At 42.1% G+C, this 15465-nt stretch overlaps 1 protein-coding gene across 4 annotated transcripts in view; it reads left to right on the top strand.

The window, feature by feature from the left end:
• Positions 1-15465, top strand: part of LOC121596377 (cyclic nucleotide-gated cation channel subunit A-like) — an 87048-nt gene that overhangs the window by 25509 nt on the left and 46074 nt on the right. For all 4 annotated transcript variants that reach the window (XM_041921261.1, XM_041921259.1, XM_041921260.1 and 1 more), the window contains 2 exons: positions 10292-10894; positions 11073-11484. In XM_041921261.1, the coding sequence (XP_041777195.1) occupies positions 10797-10894; positions 11073-11484 (510 nt within the window). In that variant the 5' untranslated portion in view covers positions 10292-10796. The remainder of the gene's footprint in view (positions 1-10291; positions 10895-11072; positions 11485-15465) is intronic.

Raw genomic sequence — 15465 nt, forward strand, 5'->3', positions numbered from 1 at the left:
ATAAATAACTTAAGGCTTCTGGTCGTTCGTATGTGCATCGAAGAATCATTTTAACATTATCTAAACTAACGTTGCTAAAACGTTGGAGCCGGTCTGGGGTACAGCCGTCAACTCGTACGACGTAACAACATGCCCGTCATGGGTTCAAGTCCCGAATAGACCGTGCCCCCATACGTAGGACTTACTATCCTGCTATGGTAACAATAAGTCACTGAAAGCCAAGCTCACTTTACTATGGGTACTGGCAGGCCTTGACCGACAGCGGTTGTTGTGCCAAAGAAGAAGAAGAAGAAGAAACTAACGTTGATATATAGGCTATGCTGGTTAGAGTGCTATTATGCATTGATATAATAGATCTTTGGAGCCGTGGTAGATGCCTTTTGAAGGTCATAGGTGCTCGTGGCCATACATCCCTACTAGGTGGCTGAAATGGTGTTTTTTTTTCGATAATGCACGGAGTTCCAACACAACCGCTAATGAGCTTATGTAAGAAAATGCATGAGCCTCGTCGTCGTCATTAGGTATTATAAACAAGCTCGTCATTAAGCTCTCCGCGAACGCGAAACAAAACATCCCTATTATCATTCTTCTGCTACACAAAAAAAAATAAGTGCAACCAACATAAAGCAATGACACCCTTGGAACACTATTAATCCTAAATTTTCCCACAGTAACACAATTGCGGGGCACTTATTTCTGCCCGTCGTTTGGTCGTCGTTCACCGAACCTCATTTGCATGCAAATGAATTATGTCGCTACAAACGTAAAATTTTCGTTACCATACGTTAACCACATGGCGGAGAAGTGAGGAGGCACGAGGCAGGTAGGTGTGCTAGGGATGAATGGTCACCTGTGGCGAAAACGCATTAATAAAGCTGGTCCGCTGTATCAAATATCGATCCTGCAGAGCCATCACCCTCCTTCGGCTCCTCGATGATGTGTTGCTGCTGCTGCTGCACTCTCACAGCACGTGCGTAGGTGCCGTGTTGTGTTGCGTACAAATAGGTACTCTAATTTCACGCCACGGGTGGGCGAGTGGTTTTGGAAAAGGATTTATGAAACGATAGTAGATTTTGTGTTCATTCAGTGAAAAGGTTTTGTACTGAAAAGATGGTTTTTGCAAGCTACAGCGTCTGCCATAATAACAACATGCACAAACTACGATGTAGCACAGATCCCTGGGAAACATAACAAGCACTGTAATGATCAACTTCATCTCCTTTACCAACGAATGCCCTACATTGTGCAGCCAACCAAAATATGTTTGCACTTCTGCGAATGATTCTTCCTCGCTGCAGAGAGTGACTAAAGAAAACAATTAAATTGCAAAATGCTGCTACACAAATACGCCAAACTACAAGTTCGACTGATTGTTTGCATAGCACCAAGTGGTGCGTTGAACTGTAGTTTCATCTCAAATTATTTTTGCTCACTTTTTAAACAATTGTGCTGGCCACAGAACAGCATCGCTGCCCGTTCAGTCGACCATTGGCGCTATCATGCTGAATGTAACCTTTGCCTCCGAGCCGAGATCAGCGTTCAGCTGTTATTTGAATATTTTCCCATAAAACCAACACCCAATCGTGGTCGTGTGGTTGAACGGGTACGGGTTTTATCGTGCGCGCATGTGTATGTATGTGTTTCCTCGCCCTGCCGGTACCGGTTCACTAGCTGCTCATCTCCCGCGGCCACTGCCAGCGTCGAACGCGGTCCCTTTTTGTGCATACGCTGTACGGTTGCTAATATTAACCGAAGGATAAAATCGATCAGTGCTTCAGCAGGACCGACGAAGCTGCTGTAAACACCGAGTGAAGTGGAAATAGGAAACACGACGCAAGCAGGAAAACAGGGGAGCGGCAAATTAAACTTACCATCGTTGCACTGCTAATCAAGGCATCCTTGAAAATAGACTGTGCTTTTTGTATTTGTATGGATGTGTGTGTATGCTTTTCTACATGTCTGTTTTGATTCGAAAAAAGCAAATTCAAATCGATACTTGCTGATTGGCTCCGTTGCCCCGGGCTACTGGTTTACAGGGTTTCCCACGATTTATTGGTCAGTTTCCATGATTTTTTGGTGCGTTCCCACGATTTTTTGGTCGTATCTCATAGATTTTTGGTTCGTTCCTATATTTATTGGTATTTTCAGATTGTATCAATACAATCGGACCAAAAAATTCTGGGAAACGGCCAAAAATCGTGGGAACGCACCAAAAAAATAGGGAACCCACCAAAAATTGATGGGAACCGACCAATAAATCGTGGAAACCCTGTATTGCCGAGACCATCGTCTTTTACTTTTGAAAGAAAATCAAGGACGGGCGAGCGTACGCTGAACTTGCCGGGTGCATCCAGCAACAGGGTACATTAAATTTTCATACCAAAAGGCCCAACATTTCAGCAGCAGCGAAACCTTTTTACAAACAGCAGCACATGCAGACGCCTGGTGGTTCACCCGCCAAAAGGACATGGAGGCGCCCAGTATGTGCTGCTCCTCTGGCAGTTGTTCTTCTTCATGGTTTGCGCTGATCGTTGGGTATGATACAAATCGATAGCGGGATTGTGGGTGTGGAAAATTCAATAAAACATTTTGATTACCTTCAAATCATCCGTAACGTGCTCTTCTACCTTTCCGAAGGGAAACACTTGGTAAAGATTGTCCATCGGATCGGTTGGGATTCACGCAGACACAGCGGCATTGCGTGCATGCCCGAAACCAGGCCCGAGAATAAAGTGTGGTTAAAAATCATACCACGTTGCGTGATTTGGTGATGAAAGGTAGCTTTTTGCCCGTTACGCCACACCCGGGGCGTGAGCGGTTACCCTTAAGGTGGTGCTAAAAGCAATAAACCGCTCCACTCCGCGGTGAATCGTAACAGCACCCCCACCCTACTCGTCCCGGCTACGGGATGCTCCAGATAGCCTCAGTCAACCCTGAAATCGGTGCATGTTGCTTAACATAAATCACTCATCCGTTTAAGTTATGACAAAATTATTCCTCAATCACTTTTCGAAGCAGTGCGGTAAGCATTGCCAGGCAGAGGTTCATGGGCTGGTGGTGGTCCTTTTGGCGTGGAATGAAAAGCATGCTTCGTGACAACTCACTCAGCACAGCACACAGCACTTTGGGGTGGGTGGCCGGTGGTGCGACGATGCTTCCGAGAACCATGATCCTGTGTCCCGCTGTGCCTGAAGGGCCTGCAGGTGACTGGTAGCTGCTGGCGGTGGTGGTGTTTACATCGCTTAATGATGCCATAACATCGGCCAGGCTTTCCCGCACAATACCATTGGCCTGTAATCTCGCATCTCGGTTAGATTATACGCAAAGCAAAGGTGAGCGGGAATGGAGCGGGAGGGAGTTTTGGGAGAGATCGTGAGCAGATTATCCGGCCAGGGACACAACAAAATCACACCGTCTGCTGTGCCGGCCGAACTCAGCATGCGGGCGGGTGTGAATGCAAATTTGAACGATTTTCCCCAAGATGTGCACGAATCGGATATTAATCGGTACGTCGGTCAATCGGTACGGGCCGTGTGCGGGGGGGTTTCGGGCTGCAGAGGCTGCTGCGGATAATTGCTTGTGCGAAATCAAATGGAGAAACGATGTTATTGAAGCAGTAAAATGTAGACTGGGAAGGTTATGCAGACGCTGCTGCAAGGTGTGGGATTGAACATTTTAATTAATTTGCAATGTATATTACCGAATCGATTACGCAGTTGAAGAAACGGCTTTTTGAAAGGTGGCTGATTGCTTGTTGGTCAAAGAAATGAGTTAACTTTTCACTCATTTGTGTGCGCCAGCAATTGATTGATAAATATTGTGAAATGATATGAAAATGTGAAATGTTGTATTTCATAATCCTGCATGTTGTATATGTGGCAGCCATTTTAAATATATTTAGTTGTACGTCCAACCTATGCAGGAGCTAGTGATTAAAATCAAATCAGAAACTATGCAAATTTAAAATATATTTGTTTTTATATTGCTTGGATCGTCTCTTGATTAATAATATTACTATTATTATTTTATTATTATTATTATTATTATTATTATTATTATTATTATTATTATTATTATTATTATTATTATTATTATATTATTATATTATTATTATTATTATTATTATTATTATTATTATATTATTATTATTATTATTATTATTATTATTATTTATTATTATTATTTTATTATTATTTTATTATTATTATTATTATTATTATTATTATTATATTATTATTATTATTTTATATTATATTATTATTATTAGTATTATTATTATTTATTATTATTATTATTATTATTTTATTATATTATTATATATATTATTATTATTCAATCAAAAATGTACAGTTTGACAAGTATATCATCTCGTGACTCCAAACACGGCTGGAAATGATGATTTAAAACGCAAGTAACTCTTTTATTGATTTTGCCATGATTTGGTTTATTGTTTTCTGTAATTTTGTTGCTTTGTCTCAGGATTTATTCACCGTTTATCGTATATTTTTGAAAAACTTCCACGATTTATTGATATATTCCGTTGAATTCAATACAAATAGTCCAAAAAACTCTGGAAAAAAAAACATTTCAAAAACATATATTAAACTTATTTGGTTAAATTTTTTTGCTCTATTTCACCAAAATTGCTATTGCTTTAACATTCATAATACAATCATGTTAATACACCTATGCAACCATTCATAGTGCGCAATTTTGCGAACCAATCTTGCGAACACTGTTACCTCGACAGATGTACAACTCAATCCCGGGAACGTGTCTCGTGCATCGTCCGATCAATGAAAACGTATCGATATGATGATGCATGCTATTGAGCTCAATCAATCCGTCTCAGTCCCGGGCTATGCTCAATGTACCGCACTACCGGGAAAGGTAGCGCTCGAAACAGCTTCCTTTTAATTTGACCCACACCGCAATCCTTCCCTCCGGTATATCGCTGTATGATTCGTTACCCGATTTCCGGGCGCTTGGCTGCATCCGCATGCCGACTATCGGGCAAACATCCGATCGGAAATGAATTGATCCACCGTGTCTGTCTGTGCTTTACCGTAAAGGGTGGCACACACGTGTATGGATAGCTCACACACACGAGGGACCAATACGCTACGCAGTGCCTTGCTACGGTGCAGATTGTTAGATACGGTAGACACATGTTTCCGCCACTGAAATGCTCAGTGCGCTGGCGATAAGGGATGTTCCAGGCAAAAACTGGTGCGCTGGTGATGAAGTGGCCGTGAAAAATAATCTACACCTACAGCGATTCACTGCTCGGCAAACGGTCAACAAGGGATCTAATCGGCACGAGTACACACCGAACCATCCGTCACAGTTTATCCTCTACGCGAGCGTACTGGGAAAAGCGTTCGAATGCGTTGTGAACAAATTTAAGATGTGTTAAAACATTTGTATGTACTATTTTCTGACGTTAATTTTGATTACTGTTCATTCCTTCGAATGAAATTTACATTAAAATTAGGCTGGTTTGAATCTATGTACATGTTTGCAATTTTTATTTAACTTGGCAGATAAACAAGGCATTTGCAAGTGGTTTAAATTTTAATCTTTAATCTAATACAGAACTGTTTTACGCAACCACGTTCATTCGCACGTAGCCTCCAGCAAACATTCGCGAAAGGCAAAAATAAACAATAAAACGTTAAACACCAGTCTGGCCTGGTGTGCGTATATTTTTTGAGTGTATTTTTCATTTCTTTCGCAAAGAAAACGCCTTTTAAAACATCGCCTCAACCGCAACACTCACCGGCACGAGTCGATGGTAGTACCGTGGCCGTAGTCCGCCTGCGAATGGAAACATGTAGAAAATGTTCGGCCCTGGCCACTGTTGACATTTCTTATTATGCTTTTGTGGGCCGTAGCCCTCTATTTTTCGCCGTAATTCGCCTCGCAAAGCCTTGCCGAAGCCGCAGAGCAGTGTTTGAAAAGGCAAAGCTGACTTGCTGGCTATTGTTGCTGGTTTGCATAGAGCTCTACACTGGTGAAAGCCGACTTTTGTCTGTGTCTGTGTGTGTGCCTTTTTGCCCTGTTATTGCTGCGCAGCAACAACAATACAAACCGAGGCAACATTCTGTTTGCTAAAGCAGTGAACGGCAGGCCCTTCGATACGCCCCCTGTGTCAAAGATAAAGACCGTGGGTCAACTGACCAACTGACCGTTCCGGCTGCTCATGGGGTTGCATGGGAGGGGTGGTAAAATGATGGTATAATATTCTTTCTTTATTATTTGCCCCACTCTCATTGTTCGATCGAGCACCTGAAACCTAAGAGGACGTCCTGTGGGACGATGATCCTTTATTTGTTGCCCCGGGGATGGGATGAAAACGAAGCGAACCGTTCCTTCCTGAAATCGAACGAAATCAATCCCTTTCCGAGGTACCTTCACTTTTTCTTCATTTTGTCGTTGTTGTTGTTTGGGGTTTTCTTCTATTCCACAACTGTATTCCAATAAAGTCCGATGAGGTAAAAAAAACGCCATTTCTTGCAATAGTAAGTGGGAAAGAAATATCATACCGCACCGAAGGAAAACCATTACATCCCGGAACGGCAAGTCATGTTCGCCGTAGTAAATAGTGCAAAACAAAAGCGAGCGAAAAAGCGAAAGCGAAAAACCATTTTCCCCCGGCGTCACCCGGTACGTGAGCCTGTGAGCCGTGTGGGCATTTTTTGCCTCTGTATTTGTCTGCGCTTTGGTTGGTCTCAATTCACCGATTGTAACCCACTTTTGGGGTAATATTTTTTTAATCTTCCTTCGTGTGCGCGTTTTTATGCGCACAGGACCTGCGACGCTCGGTTGGCAACATTCCATTTCGACGAGGATATCCGCCAGATAACGGGCGACAATGGCGATTAATTATGTTTGATAAAGAACATACCACGGAAGAGGCAAACAAAAAAAAAAAAAAAGCTGCAAGAGCGAAAGTTTTATGCTCACGGTCGATGGCGCGGAGCAAATGGTCCGGAATTGGATTTGCCGTCCGTTTGGAGATAGTTTGCGAGCTGCGCGACATATTTCACAATTGAATTGCTGCAGGTCGTTAAGCGACGCATGATGGATGGTTTAGTTTTGACAGGAAGTGACAAAAAAATCGCAGGCGAACAAAACTTTATGACACGGGATGTGTTTTTGTGCACGATTGTAAAAAACTAGGTTTTACTCACGCATCTCGGAACTAGGTTAATTGGTCAGCAGTGACGGGGAGAGAAAAAATATATCAAAAAAGGGAGGGAGCTATTCTTTTCAACTTAAAGTTTCACGGTTTTGCGTTTAAGGGTGCATACGGACAATATTTTATTACATTCGGAATGATAGTTGAAAAACAATTTTATATTATATGGCAATTACAACGGGCAGGGTGGCGTCTTACGAGGAGTATAGAGATACTACGATTTGGAGAGATTTCCCATAAACCAACCAAAAAATTGAAAACGAAAAATCCGCAAGAGAGTTTAAATCGTTTACTACTTACAAATGTTTATTATGACACTTGCAGCGGAAATTTAGCATGAGTTTGTAGTACCTCGGATTTCCTTTGAGCCTAACTTAATGTATTAATCCAAATGTGTTGTGTTTGTTCTCTCTCATGTTTCAAGGAGAAAGGCCCGTTAAATCAGGTTTTGTTTTAACAAAACTCTTCATTTTGTATACTTTTCAAATCTAAGATTTTTATGGTAGTTTGAGTGGGTTGGCTGTAATTCTACCGAATTGAAATTAAACGCCCGTTAAAGCCTTGTTTATCCTTCTTGATAAAAAAAAAGAAATTGTATTGAACACCTTGCATCAACCCCGAAAGTCTATTGTTTTATGCTAATCGTTTGTGAGTTGAACGATTTTTTCAAATCAAACCACCCCCATATCTGCAACCGTTACTCTCCATTGCTTTTAACGCTTGGTAACGCGGAGTCGAAATAATTTGATTCAATTTCAAATAAACAGGTTAATGAGCATCGTTCAGGCGTACAAAACGGTGAATTGGTTTCATTAATGAGTTTACCAACAGTACGCAGCGCGCTGCCGAACTTTCCCCATTTGTCCTGTTTCACATAATCTGAAAGTGAAATGGCAAACGAGAAATACAGAAAGAGGGAGAGAGAGAGAGAGAGAGAAGAGAGAGAGAGAGAGAGAGAGAGAGAGAGAGAGAGAGCAGTAGGATAACCATTTTTCATACTACGAAGTGGAAACAATTACAACACCGGTGTGAAGTAACACAACCCGCCCAGAACGCTCCGATGCTCCTGGGGAGGAGTGAGAGCCAATGGGTGATAAAAACTTTCCAATGAATGGATCATCGATTATGGTTGGAGCAAAACACACTGCATTCAGGGTGTGGGTTACGCTAGTTCGTCAGGGATTGCTGCTGCTGACAGGTTGAAGAATAGCGCTACCACCACTACCACCACCTGTTTCTTTGAAAAGTTTTACGTCACACCGTGCATTACCAATCGGCGGACACGGCACACGGATGAGGAGGATGAGATTATGCAGCATAGGATCGTTCGCCTGCACGCCATTTCCGATTAACTCGACTGCACTTTCGTGCAACGGATCCCGTTCCTGCTGCCTTTACCACCGTGGCAATGGATTCGCTCGAATGTGACGACCTGGGATAATGTGAAAGGCCATAAAATTACTTGTGATAGTTTTCGAGGAAACTTTCCACTTGCCTGCTATTGGTATGCTTACGGGAAAATTTTACACAATGAACGATCGGTTTCCTTGAATTTTCCTTTCCAACTGACAAACGGACGGTTAACGGACCGGAAGTTTTTCATGATTGATAGGTACTTTTGTCCGAGGTAATAGGTAATTGCTGTAAACAATGAGAACGTTATTTTATTACCCACTGCATTTTATTTTTAAAACCTTTTCAATTAACAAATATAAACACAAACGTGAAATGATGTGAGCTGCTTCAATTTGTCAGAAACAAAATTATAAAGCAGTTAGGTTCTTTTATATTTTTGCATATTTCATTGATTTGCTTTAATTTCAATGGAAATATATTCATGTTGTTTGGAAAGCAAAATGTTTTTTGTTTTGTAAAACACTTGTTGAAAATCCACAGACATCTATGCAAACATACTTAAAGAACGTCTCTGCAAAAATAAATAAAAAACAAGAATAACCCAAAATAGCTTTTGCGGAACCTTCAATATTCGAGCATCGTATTTATGAGCTGATGTAAAAAGTACAACATTCAGGAGGAATAACATCAACCTCGTCAAATACTGTGGCACCCTTCAACCCTTTGCCGAAGCCAAATGGAAAGAAAAGGCACTCTTCTTGTTTTACGAGCATCAGCAATTCGTAGCGGTAGTAAATAAGTGACTGAGCTCAGTACAATCCTAACAGTAAACAATGGTTTTATATAAGAGGCGTAGTAAAAGTATTTCGTTTTAGTAATGTCTAATATTCAATCTAAAATATTTCTAAAAGATATTGTATTTGATGTATATACTACTAAGTGAAAATCATGACGTATATTACGCTACTTATTATAGCAGACTCATAAAACACATAACTAATTGGTTTTGTTGAGACAAACACACACACTGTTTGTATGTTTGTTGTGTAAATTCAAAGTAAACCAAAACTGTTCCTTGGTTTACTCGACGAGCAAAACTGCTGTGTTAAGCATCATCATGTTTCCTTATCACATCAAACAAAAAGTGTTTCCAGACGATTCAACACGCTCAACAAGACACGGATCGCGTTCTGCCCGTCGTTTAATAATGAGCGTGAGCAATCTTCAGCAAAATGATAAAGCAGTTCAAAATAACGCAGACACAACGACCACACACGTGTTCCAGCGAGCTTGAAGCTCGTTAACGCAGGTGTTTTTTTGAGGCCATTATTGAACCATTGGTTTGCACGACTTCTAAAAGAGAGCAAAAAACCCTCAGACGTTCCAGGACTAGCCCGAGCATGAAAACGTTGCCGACGGTGAAGATTTATTTACAATTTCACTTTCCTACAGTTTACAGGGATTTTAAGGCAAAATATGCTTTGGCTGTAATAAATCTTGCCAACGCTAGGGACACAATGGAACGTGCTGATCATTACACGCACAACCGTCAAGTTATGTTTAATCCCATTTTCGTCGGATATCGGCACGTTCGGTTGGGCTGGTTGCTTTAGGACAGTATTTAGATTTGATGATGAAATTTGCTTTTCTTATTTACAGTTCCGATAACTTCTGAATAAAGTGGGTTTTCATTTGCGTTTTCTGTATCTATTTTCTCTCGTTTTATTTACGCAGCCAGCACACCTGTATTGAAGTCACGAAAAGTACAACGACAACAAATTGACACGGTTTGCTGAATTCGTTCCTCTCACCCAGAGCGGTTTGTTTGGATCAATTGAGACCCGCATTTCGATTGACGACAGCAACTGAACCACCCCATAAAGCCTTGACCCAAAGAAAGGTTTCCACATACGCACCCCGACGCTTTGGTAGATGTAGATCGAGCCTTGGAATTTCCCTCGTCTCGTGCTGCTGAGGCAGGTCGGAAGTGAACGATACGGGCGTTGCTTGACAAAAGAGTAGCAGGTTTTCTCGCCAAGCCATCCCATCGCCAGTAGCAACGCGTCGATCATAGAGGGCATACGGTGTTGCGCCACAGCTAGAAAATAGTCTGCACTAGTGTCGTGTTGAGCGAGATCCATCCATTGAGAGCCGTCACCCTGAAACGAGGCACCGGTGCATGGGACGATAAGAACCGTTCGCTTGCACACCGACCCGAAACCCGATGAAATGAGCCGCTATGTGGACCTACATGATGGCAGCGGCCCGAGGTGACCGGGCAATGTCATCGATATCGTCACGTCATCAGAGCAATCGGAATGAGTTTGACTCGCCAAGGTAAGCGGCCGATCAGCTGTCCGATCTGCAATCTCGATCGCACACGCTCCTTTTATGTACCTATCAAAACCGCTTAGCCAATATGCGCCTGGTGCTTGGGACATTCAATTTCAATCGATCTTTTTGCTCTCTATTCTTTCTTACTTGCATCGCGTGCACACACACGTCGTGCCCACAGCATTTACCACTTCAATCGAGTGCAACGACCACTGTACAACACGACGCACCGGGCACCACAGCTCTCCAATGGACCGGTCAGCATTAGTACGACTCCGTTCGGGAGCAACACGATCTACCAGAGCTACATGCCGCAGACCGCTTCGCTCGACAGCTTCAACAGTGGGGCCACGAATCCCAGCTTCTCGACCACGGGTGGCACACCGCCGCCGCCGCCGATCGGTGGATCCGGCCGTGTTGCGCCGGCCACCGGAAGCGGCACCACACCAACGGCCGGGCGGCGACAGCAGGCCGCAGCAGCGTTACCCTTCACGACCCGCAACCGGCCTGAGGTAGCTACGGAGCTGCCGGTCACGCCGAAGAACAACCATCTAAGCCAAGCTGTGATAGAGAGCGAGCGGGGCGATGTTCAGGTAGGTGAATGAGTGTGCACGGGAAAGTGAATCGTTAGTGAATATAGCAAAGTTATGACTTGGCTATGAGTTTGGGAATCAACGTGAAAAAAGCAATGGAAATGGTGAAAAGCTCTGCAATTAAAAGGAGAAGGTGTATAAATTATGTGTGTGGCCATGACTACTTCTTCTAGTTAATGTTTGAAAGTGATGTTGTTAGTAACATTTTATTCGCAATGTGCAATAAGGTGCCGGAAATTGCTTCATTTACTACAAATTTAAGCTCAAATGGATAAAGCAATTCAAAAAATTTAATTAAAATTGACTATTTCCCATTGATTATATACAGATTTTGCCATTTATGTACAAATCGGATTGAAATTTGGTGTACTTACCTCATCAGATTCAAAAAAGTGCAAGGAACAGTTTACGTTTGAGCTCAAACCTTAACATAATTGTTTATGTTTAAGCGGGGTGCAAATTTTCTTTTCCATATTAGTTGTTGGCATATTCGTCAACTGTTACCAAATAACGAGGCCTAACGTTAGGCTTTTAAAATCTCGATTTCCGCTTCCGCATCTTGATGAGCGGTAACACCAAGTCTACCAAGTTAAACATGAAATATTTTACACATGTTACAGGGTTTCCCACGATTTATTGGTCGGTTCCCATCAATTTTTGGTGGGTTCCCATATTTTGTTGATGCGTTCCCACGATTTTTTGGTCGTTTCCCAGAATTTTTTGGTCCAATTGTATTGATATCCAATCGGAAAATACCAATAAATTATGGGAACGAACCAAAAATCTATGGGATACGACCAAAAAATCGTGGGAACGCACCAAAAAATCATGGGAACTGACCAATAAATCGTGGGAAACCCTGTAAGCAAAATTGTCGAGTTATTGGACTTGGGAGTATATCCAAATTCATTCCATCACTAAATTACTCATGTTGAACAAGTAACGCATGTAAAATATAAGAATTGAGCATATGATGATGAATAGTATCAGCACTTTTTAAGTTATAGAGAATTGCAAGGTTTAAGGAAGATTCTGTGATGCAGTCGTCGACTCGTACGACTCAATAACATGCGCGTCATGGGATCAATCCTCATATAGACCGTCTGCCCGTAGTAAGGACTGACCATCTACCTGTGTGGTACTGAATATGTCTCAGGACGTTACGCCAAATAGAAGCAGAAAACGGTTTTTTAGGACCAGGAAGTAGTAGCAAGCGCATACAAGTACAGGAACTATATCTGTTATCTATTTCGGTTTAGTAAACAATATTGAACACATACAATGACTATCAGGTATATTCTGACTGTGGAACTGATCTTGAACACACTACTGAATTGTTATTGGTACATACCAGCCACTTCAGAGTTCTGAAATAGATTTCTTATAAGCTTGTGCATCATTTGCTGGATTTTCACGTTACATTTTTCGGAAAACTTCATGGCAAATGTAGGTCGGATTCCAAAGTTTAGTATTCAGTCAAGATGAATTTACAAAAAGAGACTTAACTAATGGAAGAAATTGTAATGCGAACAAGCAAACAATCAAGATTTTCTACGTAACCTCACTTTAAACACGTCTTTGTCCAAATGTGTAAAGCAAAGGATACAGGCTAACATATCTACATTTTTTAAAGACATTTTCAGCCTCTTGGCCTCATTCGCCTGTTCAATCAAGAATTAAATCAAATCTTACAATCTAATATTCTTCTTTACATATTTGCGTCATTAATATCCGGCGCAGCACAAACATTGAAATTTATGCATCAAACATTACTACACTTTGTATCGCCTCTGTAAGACAAATATTTTAATATGTGCAAATAATCGTACATACTAAATTATTGCTCGTCCACTCCGATCCGGTGGCAATCCCACTCCACACAAAATCCTAGCTGACAGTGGTAATCACTAATGAGCGATACATCGCACCCCACCCGTACAGCAGCGTTTAAATTTGCACATCGTGCTAAACGGTGTCTCCATTACGCGTGTGTGATTAATTTGCAACCAATTCAAGCTCACCTTACCATACCCATACTGGCTGCGATAAAGACCGCCGTCCAAGACACCGTTTACGTGCAAACCGAAGGCTTTTCGGTTGGCGTGCAAGCGCGGTACTGCTGCGTTGCACTGCTCGGACCACCACCACTGCTGTGATTGTGCAAGACAGCGACCAGGGTTGCGGCCAACACGCGCCGTGTTGGGTGGGGATTTTGTGCTTCGCCCGCCTCATACAAATCTGTGTATGAAATGTTACCATACCGAGAGGTGATGGTACTCTGTTGCTTTTTTCCTCCGCCCATTTAATGCAGCACATTCATCCAAACCTGCATCTGCCTTCTGCGCGCCGTTTCCTGTCAGTGTGATCCACCACCACCGCGTACCGAAGCGGCACGTGCCTTCGCCACAAAAGAGCCCCCTAATGAAAAACATCAATTTGGTAAATTCAACGCGCGCTCTCGCGCACCGTGACCTCCTGCGAAAGTCCGGCCGACCGCGGGACGAGGCCGCGAGACCTCGATCGATTCGGGGGTTGCGTTCCTGATTAGGTTTTGACTGTCGCGTAATTGGCGCGCATGGAGCGTACGACCGCAAGCTTAACGGGGACAGGGTTATGGGATGGGGACGTGTTTGGATTTGCAAATGCAAATTCCGTGCTGCACTTTGTCCTCCGGCCTGGGCGGGTTGTTCGCCTGCAGCGTTGCTCAGTGGTGTTAATTTGCAAATGTCATCTGTGTGGCCAACACGATTGCACACAACAGGCACGGGGCGAGTGTACATGGGAGGCGTGATGTAAAATCAGTAGTTCAATGTACGCACGGTAAATCAAACGACGAGCGTGAAAACAACTGCCGTTGGTGGAATCGCAAGAAAGAATACAGGATTTTCACTACATCCACTACTAATTTAAACTAATCGCAGATATCAATAGAACTGGCCTGCAGCGAGCGGAAGGGTGTGTGGATGTTTGATAAATAATCATTTGATTAATCTCTCTTGGGGAAACCCGAACAAGTAGGTCATTTGCTTAGATTTATGTGTCCGATCTGATGATTTGTTTAATAACTGGGGCGGTGTTATAGATTTATCGCTTTTGGTGGTTTGCTGTCTAGCAGCGCACAATTACTGTCATTGTTCTTGCAAATTAGATTACAACTCATTTTAAAATCAGTAAAATTGCACTCAACAGCTAATGGATGGCAAAAATTCAATCAATGTTGAATCCCACTTTATTCAATTGTACTCAAACGTATCAAATAACTCTATACAAACTATAACTTACTTTTACAAGTTTATACAAAGTTACATATGTTGATGACTTTTCGTTTTATAGCCGAATAAGTCGTTGTATTCCTCCATGCTTAAGTAAGTTATTGAAGTTTCTTCCGTAAGAAGACCTTTTGTACTATTATGGTTTTCAGAACTAAATTGATTTAAACTATTTTATCTCCAACTTTGAAATTAAAACATTAAGAAAGCAAGGAATCATAAATATTATTGAGTTGAGAATTATATCAGCTACTGTTACCCCTTTCTAACATGCCAGTCAATGACGAGCCAAAAAGCAGCATTTTCACTATTTATTATATTTTAGAGTATTTGACCTATAAATGCTAGTAGTTAAAAACTATAATCCGTATTCTCAGTACTTTAATTAAAACTGTTCTTTGTTCAAAAAATCCTCATAACACCATCAATCATAAACCACTTGTTATGTGCCGAAGGAATTTCAAATGTCCTTGTTACGTACATCGCTGCATATCACACTCGTCACGCTTATTTCGGCTCCATGGCGATTCCAAGAACCAAGGTTCGTTAATGAACAACATGAAAGCCTGTTGACGACATCCATTCGAAGGTCGATGCTTCGTTTCGTGCTATCAGCGACCATAATGCATAATGAATGGCGCACGGTCGAAGCCTAGTCTCACGGCATTATTGCATGGGCACACAATGCGTATCCGTACGCCCCGTACTGTCA

This window comes from Anopheles merus, chromosome 3R (assembly GCF_017562075.2).
Source record: "Anopheles merus strain MAF chromosome 3R, AmerM5.1, whole genome shotgun sequence".
NCBI lineage: Eukaryota > Metazoa > Arthropoda > Insecta > Diptera > Culicidae > Anopheles > Anopheles merus.